The sequence below is a fragment of the Mobula birostris genome, chromosome 24 (assembly GCF_030028105.1).
Source record: "Mobula birostris isolate sMobBir1 chromosome 24, sMobBir1.hap1, whole genome shotgun sequence".
In the NCBI taxonomy this organism is placed as follows: domain Eukaryota; kingdom Metazoa; phylum Chordata; class Chondrichthyes; order Myliobatiformes; family Myliobatidae; genus Mobula; species Mobula birostris.
This window is the reverse complement of record NC_092393.1, coordinates 3085472-3103757: the sequence shown is the minus strand read 5'-3', so window position 1 is coordinate 3103757 and position 18286 is coordinate 3085472. Positions and strand designations below refer to the sequence as shown.

Below are 18286 nucleotides of genomic sequence, written 5' to 3'. Positions count from 1 at the left end.
GAGGATGTTCTACGAGTCTGTGGTGGCCAGTGCTATCATGTTTGCTGTTGTGTGCTGGGGCAGCAGGCTGAGGGTAGCAGACACCAACAGAATCAACAAACTCATTCGTAAGGCCAGTGATGTTGTGGGGATGGAACTGGACTCTCTCACGGTGGTGTCTGAAAAGCGGATGCTGTCTAAGTTGCATGCCATCTTGGACAATGTCTCCCATCCACTACATAATGTACTGGTTGGGCACAGGAGTACATTCAGCCAGAGACTCATTCCACCGAGATGCAACACAGAGCGTCATAGGAAGTCATTCCTGCTTGTGGCCATCAAACTTTACAGCTCCTGCAATTTCCCTCGGGATCAATAAAGTATGACTATGACTATGAAATGAATGCTAACATTGCCTTTGCCTTCCTCATAACCAACTTAATCCACAAGTTAACCTTTAGGGAATCTTGGATTTTTGAACTTTCTCACCATTTAGAAAGTAGTCTATGCTTCTATTCCTTCTACCAAAGTGCATGACCATATATTTCTCAGCACTGTTTTCCATCTGCCACTTCTTGTCCATTTTTCTAATTTGTCCAAATTCTTCTTCAGCCTCCCTGCTTCCTCCACACTACCTGTCCCTCCACCTATCTTCGTATCGTCCGCAAACCTGGCCACAAAGCTATCAATTCCGGCATCCAAGTACTGATATACAATATAACAAGAAGCAGTCAGAACACTGACCCCAGTGGAATATGACTAATCACTGGCAGCCAATCAGAAAAGGCTCCTTTTATTCCCAGTCTTTGTCTCCTGTCAATAAGCCAATGCTTTACACATGCTAGTATCTTTCCTGTAATACCACAGGCTCTTATCTTGCCATGTGGCATCTTCTCAAAGGCCTCATGAAAAAATAAGTACACAACATCCACTTTGTCTCCTTTGTCTACCCTGCTTGTTATTTCCTCAAAGAATTCCAACAGGTTAGTTAGGCACCATTTTCCCCTTGTGACTTTGGCCCATTTTATCATATGCCTTCAAGTACCTCGAACTCGTCCTTAACAATTGACTCTAACATCTTCCCAACCACTGAGGTCATGCTAACTGGCCTATAATTTCCTTTCTCCCTTCTTGAAGAGTGGCGTGACATTTGTAATTTTCTAGTCCTCTGGAACCATACCAGAATCTACTAACTCTTGAAAGATCATTACTAATGCCTCCATAATTTCTTCAGCTATCTCTCAGATTTATCTACCGTCAGATCTTTCAGCTTCCCAAGCACCTTCTCCCTCATCACAGGAACTGCATTCACTTTTGCCCTTTCACACTCTTGAACTTCTGGCATATAGCTAGTGTCTTACATGGTGAAGACTGACACAAGGTACTTATCAGTTCATCCACCATTTTCTTGTCCCCATTACTAGCTCTCCAAAGTCATTTTCCAGTGGTCCAATATCTACTATCACCTCTCTTTTACTCTTATATATCTGATAAATCTTTTTGGTATTCTCTAATATTATTGGCTAGCTTACCTTCGTCATTCATCTTTTCCCTTCTTATGGCTTTTATATTTACCTTCTGTCAGGTTTTTTAAAAGCTTCCCAATCCTCTATCTTCCTACTAATTTTTGCTATATATATATATATATATATATATATATATATATATATATATATATATATCCTCTCTTTGAATTGTCAGCCATGATGCCTCATCCTCCCTTTAGAATACTCCACTAGTCTTTGGGATGTACCTATCCTGTAATTTCCAAATTGCTCCCAAAACTCCAGCCAATGTTGTTCTATTGTCATCCTTGCTAGTGTCCCCTTCCAAGTAACTTTGGCCAACTCCCTTCTCATCCCTTTTTAATTCCCTTTACTCCACTGTAATACTGACATCTGATTTTTTTTTTTTAAGCTTCTCCCCCTCAAATTGTAGGGTGAATTCTATCATATGATGATCACTGGTTCCTAAGGGTTCCTTTACCTTGAGCTCCCTAATCAAATCTGGTTCATTATACAAGACCCAATTCAGAATAGCTAATCCCCTTGTGTCCTCAACCACAAGCTGCTCTGAAAAGCCATCTGGTAGCCATTCTCCAAGTTCTCCCTCTTGGGATCCAGCACCAACCTGATTTTTGCCAATTCACCTGAATATTGAAATCCCCATGACTATCATAACATTGCCCTTTTGACATGCCTTTTCTATCTCACATTTTAATTTGTAGCCCACATCCTGGCTACTGTTCAGAGGTCTCTATATAACTCCCTAAGTTCCACCAAGTAGGTGGAGTGTATTCTGCCTGGGGCTTGATGACCAGTAGTGCTCCACAGGGATCTGTTCTGGGATCCTCCTTTGTGATTTTGATAAATGACAAAGTTTACAGATGACATTAAGGCAGGTGGAGCTGTGGTAGGTTAATGGCAGGATTCTTGGCAGTGTGGAGATCTATGGAGATCTTGATGTCCATAGATCCCTCATAGTTGCTGTGCAAGTTCATAGGGTTGTTAAGAAGGCATATGGTGTGTTGGCCTTCATTAGTCTGGGGATTGAGTTCAAGAGCCGCAGGATAATGTTGCAGCCCATTAAACCCTGGCTAGAGCACACCTAGAATGTTGTGTTCAGTTCTAGTTACCTCCATTAGAGGAAGGTTGTGGAAGCTTTAGAGGGGTTGCAGAAGAGATTTACCTGGATGCTACCTGGACTAAAGGGTATGTCTTATGAACATGGGTTATGTGAGCTGGGCTTCTCTCTTTGGAATGGAGGAGGAATAGAGGGGACTTGATTGAGGTGTACAAAATAAGAGGCATTAATAGAGTGGACAGCCATAAACTTTTCCTCACAGCAGAACAAGGGGTCATAATGATGACAGCCATTTGATAGAGGTGTACAAAAATAGAGGCATATAGATAAGGCAAATGCAAGCAGGCTTCTTCTGCTGAGGTTGTGTGATACTGGAACTAGAGGACATGAGGTAAGCATAAGAAGTGAAATATTTACGGGGAACCTGAGGAGGAACAACTTCAATCAGAATAGTGGAATGAGCTGCCAGCAAAAGTTGCGGATGTGGGTTCAATTGCAAAATCAAAGTGAAGTTTGAATAAATACATGGATGGGAGGGGTGTAGAGGGTGTGTGGGTTGCTGGGACTAGGCAGAATAACAGTTCAGTATGGGTTAGATGGGCAGAGGCCTGTTCTAGTGCTGTCGTGCTCTGACCTTTATCTGTTCACGACAACATACTAGCTATTAGAAACATTAGAAAAGGCTCAAAGTAGCTGCAAAGGCGGTAATATGCATGGAAGTGTGGGTGTATTGTGCCAGCATTTGCTGGAAGGTTTGAAAGGCACTATTCACATCCAGCCACTGTAACTGACGTAGGTCCCGGACCATCAGGCAGCACTGGCAAATTCAAAAGGCTGACCTGCGAGACCAATTTTGCTGCAATTGAAGAGGTTGCCTCCTGAATCCAACAGCAAGATCTCACTGACTTCAAAGTGAGAAAAGGATTTAAGCAGCAAAGGGTTTAAAAAGGATTAGATTAGTGCTTTAATGCTTTTGGTTAAATGTATCTAACATTTTAAAAATCTCAAATTTTAAGCACTTCAATATTATAGCTTTTTTAATGACTGAATGTTAGAGTCACTTCAAAGACTGTAAATATCTTGTACGTTTCACAGTTGGCAACACATCAGCTGCCAGTCTGGTTTGGCTGAAGGAGAGCAGGATGATGCCACTTTGGGCCCAGTCACCCCTCGGACCATGCCAGTGAAACTCAGCATGCAAGGGCCACATCATAACATCTCCATTTCTGGCTTGGGTATTGTAGCCGTTGCACTTTATTCTGATTTTACCTCTCATTACCTTAATGCACTGTGTAATGTATTGATCTGTTTGAACAGTATGAAAGACGAGCTTTTCATTATACCTCAATATATGTGACAATAGTAAACAAGTTCCATTCCCATTTCCAGGTAAGTGCCGTTGGCGGGGGGGGGGGGGAGCGGGGGGCGGGTGCAGGGGCAGAGTCGTTTTTAAAATTCTTATGGTTCCTGATAGTTTGTGCTGGTTCTTCTGAATACCCTTTATTTATGATTGGAAGTTTCTGTACTCACAAGTTAAGAAAGTTAAATCCTGCTTATCCTGAATCCATTGATTTTCATTTTTCTCCTACCAAATCCTTACCTTGGGGTTCTTTTTCTTAAATATTTCTTCTTCAGTGAGTGAAATTCCAAGAGGAGATTGGGAACGCTGTGGCGTGTGCACACCGGCTACCACCTCATCAAGGACATGTTCAACAATGGCTATCTTCCCCTTCTCTTCAAGTTCTTGCTGAAGCATTAGAAGCAGAGCATTAGATTCAAAGTGGCTGGAGAACCGTCTTGAGGGATAGGATACCCCTATCTTCAACTTCAACTAACTAAGTAACAATTCATTATCATATAGAAACTAACAAAGCAAGTGTCTCATAATTGGAAAAACTTAATTTAATGTAACAAAACACCTATTCTATAATTTAAAAACTTCTATGATTTTCAAAAACATTAAATCTCCAAATAAGGTCATTCAACAGCTTCACATATCTTGTGTAATTTTTATGTCAAATATTAATGTGGTCCTCCCAGTGATATGTTTCATAGAACATGCAGCCCAGTATGGGCTCTTTGGCCCATGATGATGTGCTGACCTATATAAAATTACTCAACTGGACTAAAAGAAAGCTTGAGGCTGCTCTAACAGAGAAGGAGAAGGATAATCCCAAGGGCTTCTTGGTTATATTTTGAGCAAAAGTTTAGTAAGAGATAAGATTGGTCCTCTTGAAGATCAGTGTGGCCATCTATGCATGGAGCTGAAAGAGATGTGGAGATCTGGAACATTTTTTTTGCATCTGTATTTACTGGGGGGGGGGTGGACAATTAGAGAACTGAGACAAAACACCAACAATGTATACAGATTACAGAGCAGAAGGAGTTTGCTGACTTGAGGCAAATTGGGTGGATAATACCTCAAGATTTGACAAGGTGCTCCTTGGACCTTGTGGGAGACTAGTGCAGAAATTGCAGGGGCCCTAGCAGAGGTACTTAAAACATCCTTGCCCATGGGTGAGATGCCAGAGGATTGGAGGATGGCTAATGTGGTTCTTTAAGAAAGGCTCTAAGAATAAGCCTTTTCAGGCTGGTGAGCTTGATGTCAGTATTGAACAAGTTCTTGGAAATTATTCTAAGGAACTGAATATACAAGTGTTTGAATAGACAAGGACTGATTAGGGATAGTCAACATGGTTTTGTGTGTAGAACGGTCATGTCTAACCAATCTTGCAGAGTTTTCTGAGGAGGTTACCAAGGAAAGGCAGTGGTTATTGTCTATGTGGACTTTAGCAAGTCCACTGATGAGATCCCGCAAGGAAGCTTGGCCAAGAAGGTTCATTTGCCTGGCATTCAGGATGAGGCCATAAATTGGACTCAACATTGCCTTCATGGGAGAAGCCAGAGTGGGTATAGATAGTTGCCTCTCTGACCAGAGGCCTGAGACTAGTGGAGTGCCACAGGGATCTGTTGTTGTTTGTCATCTACACGCAGTGGCCACTTTTCTAGGTACACTTGCCCTTTAATGCAAAATTCTAATTGCCCAATCATGTGGCAGTAACTCAATGCATAAAAGTTTACCGAGATGGTCAAGAAGTTCAGTTGTTGTTCAGACCAAACATCAGAATGGGGAAGAAATACAATCTAAGTAACTAACTGTAGAATGATTGTTGGTGGGATGGTGTGAGTACCTCAGAAGCTGTTGACCTCCTGGGATATCCACAGTCTCTAGAGTTTACAGAGAATGGGGTGAAAAACAGAAACATCCAGTGAGCAGCAGTTCTGTGGGTGAGAATGCTTTGTTTAATGAGAGAGGTCAGAGGAGAAAGGCCAGACTGGTTCAAGCTGACAGTAACTCAAATAACCACATGTTACAACAGCAGTGAGCAGAAAAGCATGTCTGAATGCTCAGCATATTGAACCTTGAAGTGGATGGGCTACAGCAGCAGAAGACCATGAATATACACTCGGGAGACATTGAATAAAGTGGTCGCTGAGTGTACCTCAATGATCTGGATGATAATGTGGTAAAATGGATCAGCAAATTTGTGGACGTCAGGATATCAAAGCTTGTAGTGGGATCTGGGCCAGCTTGAAAAAAATGGGCAGAGAAGTGGGAGACAGGATTTAAAGCAGACAAGTGCACTTTGGGAAGACAAACCAGGGGCGGACTTGCACAGTGAACAGTAGGACTAAGTTGCACTAAGGAGTGTGATACAACAGAGGGATCTGGGAATACCACATTTGTTTTGCCCAGGATTCGGGGGAAATAGTCCTATAAACTGGGGAAGAATTAAGGAAAATGATGCAACAGAAGGTAGAACACTCTTCCACCCACGTCAATCATGCATGTGAATGTCTGCCTCACTTCAACCGGTTGTTTAGATACCCAGATGGTGTGAGGAAGGAGGAGTAGCCCCAATTTAACAGTCTTGTTGTACAAACTTAAACAATGTATGACCACAATCCTCCAAAGGTGCTTTTAGTGGCAATAACATTTGAAAAATGAGTTTTAAAAACATTGGAGTTCCTCTTACCCAGTTACATAAAACAGGAGCAGGAGTAGGCCACTTGGCCCCTCAAGCCAGCCCCACCGTTCAATATGACCGGGGCTCATCTCCTGAGGAATGAAGGAATGCTGAACCTTTTGAACCTTTGATGAACAAGGAGACCCAGGGATTCAAGACAAAAGTTCCCTGGAAGTGGCACAGGTTGATAGTGAGGAAGGCATACGGCACGCTTGATTTCATAAGTTGGACATAGAATATAAGAGTTGGGATATTATGTTGCAACTTTACAAAACACTGGCTGTGCTGCAACTTGAGTACAGTTCTGGTTACCATGCCATAGAAAGGATGTGCTTGAATTGGAGAGAGTGCAGAAGTGATTCAGCAGTATGCTGCCCAGACTGGACGATTGGGTTATTGTGACCACTTGGAGGCTGGGCTTGTTTTCCCTTGAGTGAAGGAGGCTTAATGGTGACATAATAGAGATATCAAAAACAAGATGACACAGATTTTGGGGTACAAGGTATGCAATTTAAAGAGACTCTTGAAGGTAAATATTTATACAGCAACACACATCAAAGTCCTGACGAAGGGTCTCGGCCTGAAACGTCGACTGCACCTCTTCCTACAGATGCTGCCTGGCCTGCTGCATTCACCAGCAACTTTGATGTGTGTTGCTTGAATTTCCAGCATCTGCAGAATTCCTGTTGTTTGCGTTTAAATATTTATACAGAGTAGTTTGAAATCTGGAATGTGCTGAGAAAGCTGGTAATATCCAATAGAAACACTATATGAGGCATTTAGACAGACATTTATGTAGGCAATGCATAGAGGGATACACTTCTAATGCAGGCAAATAGGATTAATGTAATGGGCAATAAGATTGAATGTGGTGGCGTTCAAAGGCTCATTTATTATCGAAGTATGTAGAGAGGTTTTTCTCTATATGGCCATGAAACAAGGAAAACCCATGTAAGTTCAAAGAGAAACAGCAAACCCACCCCTCCGCACAAGAAAGGCAACATGATCATCAACTGCCCCGATCTCCCTCCCCATACAAAAATGCAGCAAGAATAGTGCCCCCTAAACCCTTCTCTCCCACACAATGCAACAAGAATATCAGCCCCTTAAACCCCCTCCATTCCTGCATGAAATATAACAAGAATATCAGCCCCCAGACATCTCTTCTCCACACAAAAAAAACCTAACTAAAACACAACAAGAACATTGACACCCCCCACCCCAAACCCCTGACCTCCTGCACAAAAACACCATAAGAATATCGACACAATTAAGACCCTATGACTCTATAATACACCAGTCACACAAAGGGCAATTTAAGTTGGTCATTTCTGTCCTAACTATCTTTGGAAGTTGGAGAAAATCAGAGCCCTGAGGGGAAACCTTTGAATTTGCAGGGAGATTGGGTAAACTACACACAGAGCTCGAGGTCGGAATCAAACTTGGGTCCTTGGTGCTGTGAGGTGCGGTGCCACATCTTTCATGTTGGTTACTTGTTGATGAAGTACCATGACCTAGTAAGTTGCAGCAGGTTAATGACAACAGTTCAGAAATATTTCACTGGCTGTTAGACCTTGGGATGACCTGAGAGTATAACAAGTGGCTGATGAATGCAAATTCTTCCTGACTTCAGTACTTCAATACTTTATCACACAGCCAACAGCCGGTGAATTTCCAGCATGTTACTGACCTGTAACTGTTGTCGTGCTCCTTCATTCCTGTCTGCAAAGACAGCCACACCCCACAGTGCCACCTGTAAAGATGCCCCTGCCAACAGCACTGGGTGGGCACAGAACTCCCAGAGATCAGTGAAGATCCCAGCATTTGGTGACTTAAAGGTGAATGGCAAGTTAATAGTCTCTCCAGGAAGAATCTTTCCTTAGAAAAGAGGAAAGCATACAGAAGTAATCAAGAATTGTGCAATTTGAATCAACAAGTATCAATTATTTGGTAAAATATTTGCAACTTAAGTGCTGCATTTTGGGAGGTGCTTTAGGGATAGGACAATGAATGGCAGAGCCTTGGGAGTATCTGGGAATAGAGGGACCTTGTGATCAGTCTTTACCAACTTGTGGGTCAGTGGGATGTGGGAGAAGCAGAGTGCTGTAAGAAACCCAGTGACAATGTACAAACTCCAGAGGCAGTACCCAAGGTCAGGATTACAGCCAGGCCACTGGAGCAATCAGACAGCAGTTCTAATGGATCTTAGTTATGGGGAAAGACTGGATAGGCTGTATTTGTTTTTCTTGGAGCAAAGAAAGTTTGGAGATGACCTAATAGATGTGTTTAAAGACAGTTATAATTTTTTTTCCCCCCACAGGTACCAACAAGCAGAATGCACATAGGATTTGATAATGTTTTGAAGGGATGTGAGACAGTGGCTAAAATCTGAAAAGCTTTGTCGAAAAGAATGGTGGAGGCAGGTAGTCTCACAACATTAAAGAAGTATTCAGACGTGCATTTGGCTCACCAGTGTAGAGAAAGTTACAGACCAAATTCTGGTAAATGGATATAGTATAAATGGTAGTTGATGGCTGGCAGTGATATGGTGGGCCAAGGATTTGTGTTTGTTATATGGCTCTGTAACTCTAAAAGGATATCTTCCATGGTATGGTGGAGATAAACAGATGATTTTTCTCTATAAAGCCGCCTTAAGCACTTCAGAGCCGGTTAGAAACGGAGGACTGAAGGCAGGTACAGATCTGAATCACCACTGGTGATAATCAGTGCATACCTGAACTGATATTGAAGTAGAATCGTGGTATCCTAGTGTCACTTGGGGGCTTCACACAATGTTCTGGCTCAGGTAGACGCTTCCATTTATAGTAGATGACAGTAGTCCCATTATTTACCAGCTCCAGACAAGAGCTGGCCCTATCACCGGCCATTGCTTCAAATGTGAGTCGGACAATCATACCAACCTCGTCCTGGAGAAATAGTAAAACATGATGGCTGTGTAGCAGAGAATCACACGGCACAGGATGGACTTCTGCCCACTATGGCTATGCTAACCATCTGGTACTTGCTAACCCTTTGCCAACAGTTGTTCCTCTCTGTCATGGTGATTCATGTACATACTTTTAAATGTTGAGTCCCTGTCTCCCCCACCCACTTAGGGAGTGTAGTCCAGAATCAACCATCCTCCACTTGAGAAGGCGATGCATCAAGGAATAAGCATTCCTCATGAAGAGCCGTGACCATCCAGGATGATGCCTTCTCCCTCTTCTCATTTCTACCATTGGGGAGGAGGTACAGGAACTGAAAACATACACTCAACTTTGAGAAACAGTTTCTTCCCCTCCACCATCAGATTTCTGAAGCCCATAAACACTACCTTATCACTTTGCTGTCTTTTGCACTATTACCTTTTAATATTCTTGTTGTAGCTTGTAATAAATAGTGTATTGCACTGTACTGCTGCCACTAAACAACAAATTTCATGACATTAGTGATATAAACCTCAAGATCAAGATTCAATTTATTATCAAAGAATGTATAAATTATGCAACCTTGATTTGTTTGCTCACAGGTAGCCAGAAAACAAAAAAACCAAAAGAACCCAATTGAAGAAATAAAAACTGGCTAGGATCTTTGTCCTTGTTGTCCACGGGAATGGTACCGGAAGATTGGAGAGAGGTAAATGTTGTCCCCTTGTTCAAAAAAGGTAGAAGGGATAGTCCAGGTAATTATAGACCAGTGAGCCTTACGTCTGTGGTGGGAAAGCTGTTGGACAAGATTCTTAGAGATATGATCTATGGGCATTTAGAGAATCATGGTCTGATCAGGGACAGTCAGCATAGCTTTGTGAAGGGCAGATCGTGTCTAACAAGCCTGATAAGAGTTATTTGAGGAGATGACCAGGCTAGATGAGGGTAGTGCAGTGGATGTGATCTATATGGATTTTAGTAAGGCATTTGACAAGGTTCCACACGGTAGGCTTATTCAGAAAGTCAGAAGGCATAGGATCCCGGGAAGTTTGGCCAGGTGGATTCAGAATTGGCTTGCCTGCAGAAGGCAGAGGGCCGTGGTGGAGGGAGTACATTCGGATTGGAGGGTTGTGACTACTGGTGTCCCACAAAGATCTGTTCTGGGACCTCTACTTTTCGTGATTTTTATTAACGACCTGGATGTGGGGGTAGAAGGGTGGGTTGGCAAGTTTGCAGATGACACAAAGGTTGGTGGTGTTGTGGATAGTGTAGAGGATTGTCGAAGATTGCAGAGAGACATAGATAGGGTGTAGAAGTGGGCTGAGAAGTGGCAGATGGAGTTCAACCCGGAGAAGTGTGAGGTGGTACACTTTGGAAGGACAAACTCCAAGGAAGAGTACAAAGTAAATGGCAGGATACTTGGTAGTGTGGAGGAGCAGAGGGATCTGGGGGTATATGTCCACAGATCTCGGAAAGCTGCCTCACAGGTAGATAGGGTAGTTAAGAAAGCTTATGGGGTGTTGGCTTTCATAAGTCGAGGGATAGAGTTTAAGAGTCACGAGGTAATGATGCAGCTCTATAAAACTCTGGTTAGGCCACACTTGGAGAACTGTGTCCAGTTCTGGTCACCTCACTATAGGAAGGATGTGGAAGCATTGGAAAGGGTACAGAGGAAATTTACCAGGATGCTGCCTGGTTTTGAGAGTATGCATTATGATCAGAGATTAAGGGAGCTAGGGCTTTACTCTTTGGCGAGAAGGAGGACAAGAGGAGACATGATAGAGGTGTACAAGATAATAAGAGGAATAGATAGAGTGGGTAGCCAGCACCTCTTCCCCAGGGCACCATTGCTCAATACAAGAGGACATGGCTTTAAGGTAAGGGGTGGGAAGTTCAAGGGGGATATTAGAGGAAGGTTTTTTACTCAGAGAGTGGTTGGTGCGTGGAATGTACTGCCTGAGTCAGTAGTGGAGGCAGATACACTAGTGAAGTTTAAGAGACTACTGGACAGGTATATGGAGGAATTTAAGCTGGGGGGTTACATGGGAGGCAGGGTTTGAGGGTCAGCACAACATTCTGGGCCGAAGGGCCTGTACAGTACTGTACTATTCTATTTCAAAAACAAAAGACCAACTCTCGATGCATGATTTTTATCTTTTTTTACTTTCTCTTGCGTAAACAATTGAGGTGAACAACAAAGCATTCTGAACCAAAACTGAGTGCTCAGTTCTGAACCCTGGAGCAGGCCCCAAGCCTCGCGTATCAGTTCATCATATTGGAGGGCACGGAGCACAGCAGCCAGGGCAGTCTTCATAGCCTCAGCGCCATGGAGACGACTATCGCAGAGAGTGAGTGACATCTGCTCTCGTCCTGACCAACACCCTGACTTTCCAGTCTATCTGGGCTGGCGTTTAAATTGACAGAACAGCAAGAAGCTCTGTGCCCCGGAGGGAGGAGTGAAGATTGCAGAGAGTGAGCGAACTCGGCTCTCACCTCTGATCTGGACCAGCGTTTAGACAGCAAACTGTACTTTGCTCCCAGCCTCTACAAAGGACTCTGGGCTTAGACTGTTACAAGCAGTGACTTGCTCTTGGCCCAGATTCTGTCATCCTGCCTGAAGCCACTCTCAAGATCTTCAGATTAGCTTGGTGCCCAGATCGATCCAACCTTGCACCTGGGATAGTTGAAAGAGAATTGGATTTCTCTACTTGGGCCCTGACTTCTCCTTTTGGGGCACAGTGATCCAACCTCGCTCCCAGGCCAGTCATATGGGCATCAGAGCTCCAATTGCAATGATTCTGCAACACACCATCTCAGCTCATTCCCCAAACTCGGCTTGCCATCACTCACCCTTCACTGTTGCTGCGATAACTTAACACGATTTACCTCAGGAAAGGTATTTATTTAATTAATTCCGCGCCCTTGCCCCCCGTGATGTTTCAGTTGGATTTCTTAGCTCTTTGACTACTAGAAACTGTCACATACATTCGGTAGCGCCTCCTGATTCTGTATGGGCTAGACTTGAAACAAACTCAAACGGGGTGGGGAGCGGGGGAGAAAAGGGTCATTCTGACTTAACTAACATACTACTGACACGCCCAATCTATTCAAACGAATTTTCAAGATGTAACATCTGCACCTTATGAGAGATGGTGTCCTTTAACCAACGGGCCGGATGTCCACAGAATGTAATAGATGGACCAATGATTGGTTCCTCAATGATATCAGGATAAGTGTCCAGCAATTCACTAAAAAGAACCAAATAACAGAAGAATTGTAAATCATACTTATGAACAATGATATCATCACACCCACTGATCAATTGTCAGTGTCTACCCTTCAATCACACCCTTGCACAGTAATTGATGACATTATCATCCCATCAGGGGAAAAAAAAAAACACTTTTTAAAAATAAAAATCTAATGAACAGAATCTATTGCTGACATGAAGTAATTTAATGGCTGTGAAATGTGGGTTTGGGATGCTCAGACCGTATAGTTATAGGAACAGAATTGGGCCATCTGGCCCATTGCATAGCTGATCTATTTCCCCTCTTGGCTCCAATCCCTTACCTGTGCCTCATACCCCTTCATGCTCTTGACTAATCAAGAATCTATTAAACTTTACCTTAAATATACCCAAAGACTTGGATTCCACAGCCACCTGTAGCAATGAATTCCACAGAGTCGCCATTCTCTGGCAAAAGAAATTCTAAACGGACACACTTCTGTTCTGAGGTTGTGCCCTCTGGTCTTGGACCATAGGAAACATCCTCTCTAAATCCACTCTACTGAGGCCTTTCAACTTTCAATAGGGTCACTCCTCATTCTTTTGAATTCCAATGAGTACAGGCGCAGAGCCATCAAACAATCTTCATATGACAAGCCTTTCAATCCCAGAGTCATTCTTATGAACTTCTTTTGAACACTCTCCAAAGTCAGCACTTTCTTTCTCACAACACACACAAAACATGCTGGTGAATGCAGGAGGCCATGCAGTCCTGATGAAGGGTCTCGGCCTGAAACGTCAACTATACCTCTTCCTATAGATGCTGCCCTATAATTTTGACGTTCTTTCTTAGATAAGGGGTCCAAAACTGCTCACAATATTCCAAGTGATGCCTCAGCAGTGCTTCATAAAGCCTCAACGTTATATCCTGGCTTTCATATTCTAGGCCTTTTGAAATGTATTCCATCTGCCACTTCTTTGCCCATTCTCCTAATCTGTCTAAGTCCTTCTGTAGCCTCCCTACTTCCTGAAAACCTCCTGCCCCTCTGCCTATCTGTGCAGCATCTGCAAACTTTGCCACAAGGCCATCCATTCTGTCATCCAAGTCATCGACATAATGTAAAAAGAAGAGATTCCGACACACATCCCTGTGGGACAAAACTAATCACCAGTAGCCAACCAGAAAATAATCTCTTTATTCCCACTTTTTGCCTCCTGCCAATCAACCAATGCTCTGTCAACGCTAGCACCTTTTCTGTAATGCCATGTGCTCTTAACTTGTTAAGCACCTTGTCAAAGACCTTCTGAAAATCCAAGAACACAACATCCACCAATTCTCCTTTGTCTATTCTGCTTGCTATTTCTTCAACTAATTCCAACAGATTTATCAGGTAAGATTTTCCCTTGAGGAAACCATGATGACTATGGCTTATTGTATCATGTGCCTCCAAGTAAACCAAAGCCACATCCTTAATAATTGACTCTAAGATCTTCCCAACCACTGAGGTCAGACTAACTGACTGCAATTTTGTTTCTTTTCCTCACTCCTCTCTTAAAGATGGCAACTTTATACATAATTCTGCCCCCGACACTGGAGCTTTCACCATACTACTAGTGTCTTCCACAGTGAACACCAATGCAAAATACTTATTCAGTTTGTCGGCTATTTCCTTGTCCCCCATTACTACTTTTCCAGCAGTCCAATATCTACTCTCACCTCTCTTTTGCGCTTTGTGTATCTGAAGAAACTTTTGGTAACCTCTTTAGTATTATTACCTGATTTGCCTTTGTATTCCATCTTTTCCTTCTTTATGACTTTCTTAGTTGCCCTCTGTTGATTTTTAAAGCCCAATCCTCTAATTTCCCACTAATTTTTGCTCTATTATATGCCCTCTATTTGGCTTTTATGCTGGCTTTGAAATCTCTTGTCAGCCATAGTTGTGTCATCCTACCCTTTAGAATACCTCTTCCTCTTTGGGATGTACAGTATATATCCTGTGCCTTCCCAGAAATTCCAGCCACTGGTGCTCTGCCATCATCCCTGCCAGTGTTCTTTTCCAACCAATTTTAGCCAGCTCCTCTCTCATGCCCCTGTCATTCCCTTTACTCCACTGGAAAACTGATCAATCTGATTTTGGCTTTTCCTTCTCAAATTTCAGAGTGAATCTGATCATATTATCACTTCCCCTAAGGGTTCTTTTATCTTAAGTGCTCTAATAAATTCTGGTTCATTGCACAACACCCAATCCAGAATGGCTAATCCCCTAATGGGCTTAACCATGACCTGCTCTAAGAAGTCATCTCGTAGGTATTCTAGAAATTCCCCCTCTTGGGATCCAGTACCAACCTGATTTTTCCCAATCTACCTGCATATTGAAATCTCCTATGAATATTGTAACATTTCCCTTTGCATTTTCTATCTCTGGTTGTAATTTGTAGACCACATCATTACTACTGTTTGAAGGTTTGTATATAACTCCCATCAGGGTCTTTTTACCCTTGCAGTTCCTTGGATCACCTCACAATGATTAAACAACTTCCAACCCTGTTACTTCTTTCTAACGGAACTACCCCACCACCTCTGCCTACCTGCCTGTCCTTTCAGTATAATGTGTATCCTTGGATGTTAGGCTCCCAGTTATAATCTTCCTTCAGCTACGATTCAGTGATGTCCACAGTCATGCATGCCAATTTGTAACTGTGCTACAAGTTCATCTACCTTATTCTGTATACTGCCCACATTCAAATATATCACCTTCAGTCCTGTATTCAGCCTTTTTGATTGTCTACTTTTTACATTGCAACTCATCCAGTTGACTGCAATTTTGTCCTATCATCAGCCTCTCCTTGCTGGCAGTCTAACTACATACTACTTCTTTTTGTAAACCAACTACCTCATCCTCAGCATTACATTCCAGTTTTTATCCTCATTGCCAAACTGCTCTAGCAAATCTGCATGCAAGGATATTGATCCCCCTTGGGTTCAGGTGTAACATGTCTCTTTTGTACAGGTCGTGGCTTCACCAGAAGACTCAATGATTCGTAAATCTGCACTCTGCTTCTGCACCAGTTCTTCAACCATGCATTCATCTGCCAAATCATCTAACTTGTACCCTTGCTGGCTCGTGGCATAGGAAACATTCCAGAGATTACTACCGTGGAGATCTTGCTTTTCAGCTTTCTACCTGACTCCCTAAAATCTCTCTTCAGGACCTCCTTCCCAAGTCATTGGTGTCAATATGTACCAAGACTTCTGGCTGCTCACTCTGCCCCCTTAGAATGTTGTGGACATCCCTGACCCTGGCACCCAGGAGGTAACATGCCACCTGTGTGTCTCTATCTTGTGATTCTATCATAGAATCTTGACTTTGTTCCTCTGACTATGGAATTTCCTCTCACCACTGCAGTCCTCTTCACCCCTCTTCTCTTCAGTGCCAGAGACCTAGTTATAGTGGCTCCCCACTGGTAGGCCATCCCCCTCAACAGTATTCCAAGTAGTATACTTGCTATTGAGGGGAATGGTCACAGTTAGCACAGGCAGGGAGAGGGGAATCATAGTTGGGAAAAGGAGAGGGGAGGTAGCAGGAAGCACCGGGGAGGCATTCTGTAATGATTAATAAAACAAATGTTTGGAATCAAATGACTTTTGCACATTATTGTAAAGGCAGGTCACTCTGTTCTGAAGGCTGACTTCTTCAGTATTTGGGGACTGTGAGGGTGCTATCATAGACTGCTGCACCTGCACGAGATTAGATTCTGCCTCAGGGTGTGCCAGTAAAGAAATACTGAGCACTTTGATACAATTCAGAAGGGAGGCGAATGGTTTACTACTAGTAAATTGTATTGATGTTCCAAACAGGTGGCTCCTACCCTTACACCACTTCCCGTGGGAAGGTAAAATTATCCACTGTAATCTCCACGTGCGGGTAAGGAAGGAAGAGACAATAGAAAGAGACATGTAGAATCAGAGACACATAGGAGAGAAAGACACCTCCGATAGGTTTGTGAGAATGTGTAGAATCTTGGGATAAACATACATACAGTGGCATGCAAAAGATTCGGCACCCTTGGTCAAAATTTCTGTTGCTGTGAATAGTTAAGTGAGTAGAAGATGAACTGATCTCCAAAAGTCATAAAGTTAAAGATGAAACATTCTTTTCAACATTTTAAGCAAGATTAGTGTATTATTTTTGTTTTGCACAATTTTGGAGTGAAAAAAGGAAAGGAGCACCATGCAAATGCTTGGGCACCCCAAGAGATTTGAGCTCTCAGATAACTTTTACCAAGGTCTCAGATCTTAATTAGCTTGTTAGGGCTATGGCTTGTTCACAGTCATCGTTAGGAAAGGTCAGGTGATGCAAATTTCAAAGCTTTATAAATACCCTGACTCCTCAAACCTTGTTCCAACAATCAGCAGCCATGGGCTCCTCTAAGCAGCTGCCTAGCACTCTGAAAATTAAAATAAATGATGCCCACAAAGCAGGAGAAGGCTATAAGAAGATATCAAAGCACTTTCAAGTAGCCATTTCCTCAGTTCGTAATGTAATTAAGAAATGGCAGTTAACAGGAACGGTGGAGGTGACGTTGAGGTCTGGAAGACCAAGAAAACTTTCTGAGAGAACTGCTCGTAGGATTGCTAGAAAGGCAAATCAAAACCCCTGTTTGACTGCAAAAGACCTTCAGGAAGATTTAGCAGACTCTGGAGTGGTGGTGCACTGTTCTACTGTGCAGCGACACCTGCACAAATATGACCTTCATGGAAGAGTCATCAGAAGAAAACCTTTCCTGTGCCTTCACCACAAAATTCAGTGTCAGAAGTTTGCAAGGGAACATCTAAACAAGCCTGCTGTATTTTGGAAACAAGTACTGTGGACTGCTGAGGTTTTTTTTTAGATTATGAGGACACTCAGTCCTCATTTATTGTCATTTAGAAATGCATGCTTTAAAAATGATACACTGTTCCTCCAGAATGATATCACAAGAAACACAGGACAGACCAAGACTGAAACTGACAAAACCACATAATTATAACATATAGTTACAACAGTGCAAAGTAATACCGTAATTTGATAAAGAGCAGACCATGGGCACGGTAAAAAAAAGTCTCAAAGTCCCGATAGCCCCATCATCTCACGCAGACGGTAGAAGGGAGAAACTCTCCCTGCCATGAACCTCCAAGCGCCTCAGACTTGCCAGTGCAGCACCATTGGAAGCACCCGACCGCAGCGGACTCTGAGTCTGTCCAAAAACTTCATTCCTCCGACACCAAGCACCATCCTCCACTGAGCACTTCGACCCCGCCCCAGCCGCCAAGCAACAAGCAAAGCCAAGGACTCTGGGCCTTCCCCTCCGGAGATTCTGGATCACACAGTAGCAGTGGCAGCGAAACAGGCACTTCAGAAGTTTCACCAGATGTTCCTTGTGCTCTCATGTCTGTCTCTAGCAAATCAGGATTGTGCATGGCACCCCACTTGACAAATACAGATATTCATCACCGGAGTGGCTGCTGCGAGCTGCGTCGCACTGCCATCTTCTCCTCC

General features: G+C 43.1%; 1 protein-coding gene across 4 annotated transcripts in view; it reads right to left on the bottom strand.

Moving 5' to 3' along the window:
- Positions 1-18286, bottom strand: part of mycbpap (mycbp associated protein) — a 183191-nt gene that overhangs the window by 62590 nt on the left and 102315 nt on the right. For all 4 annotated transcript variants that reach the window (XM_072242040.1, XM_072242039.1, XM_072242041.1 and 1 more), the window contains exons 10-13: positions 12657-12765; positions 9325-9517; positions 8281-8468; positions 4163-4309 (exon numbers count right to left, since the gene is read on the bottom strand). In XM_072242040.1, coding sequence (XP_072098141.1) covers positions 4163-4309; positions 8281-8468; positions 9325-9517; positions 12657-12765 — 637 coding nt within the window. The remainder of the gene's footprint in view (positions 1-4162; positions 4310-8280; positions 8469-9324; positions 9518-12656; positions 12766-18286) is intronic.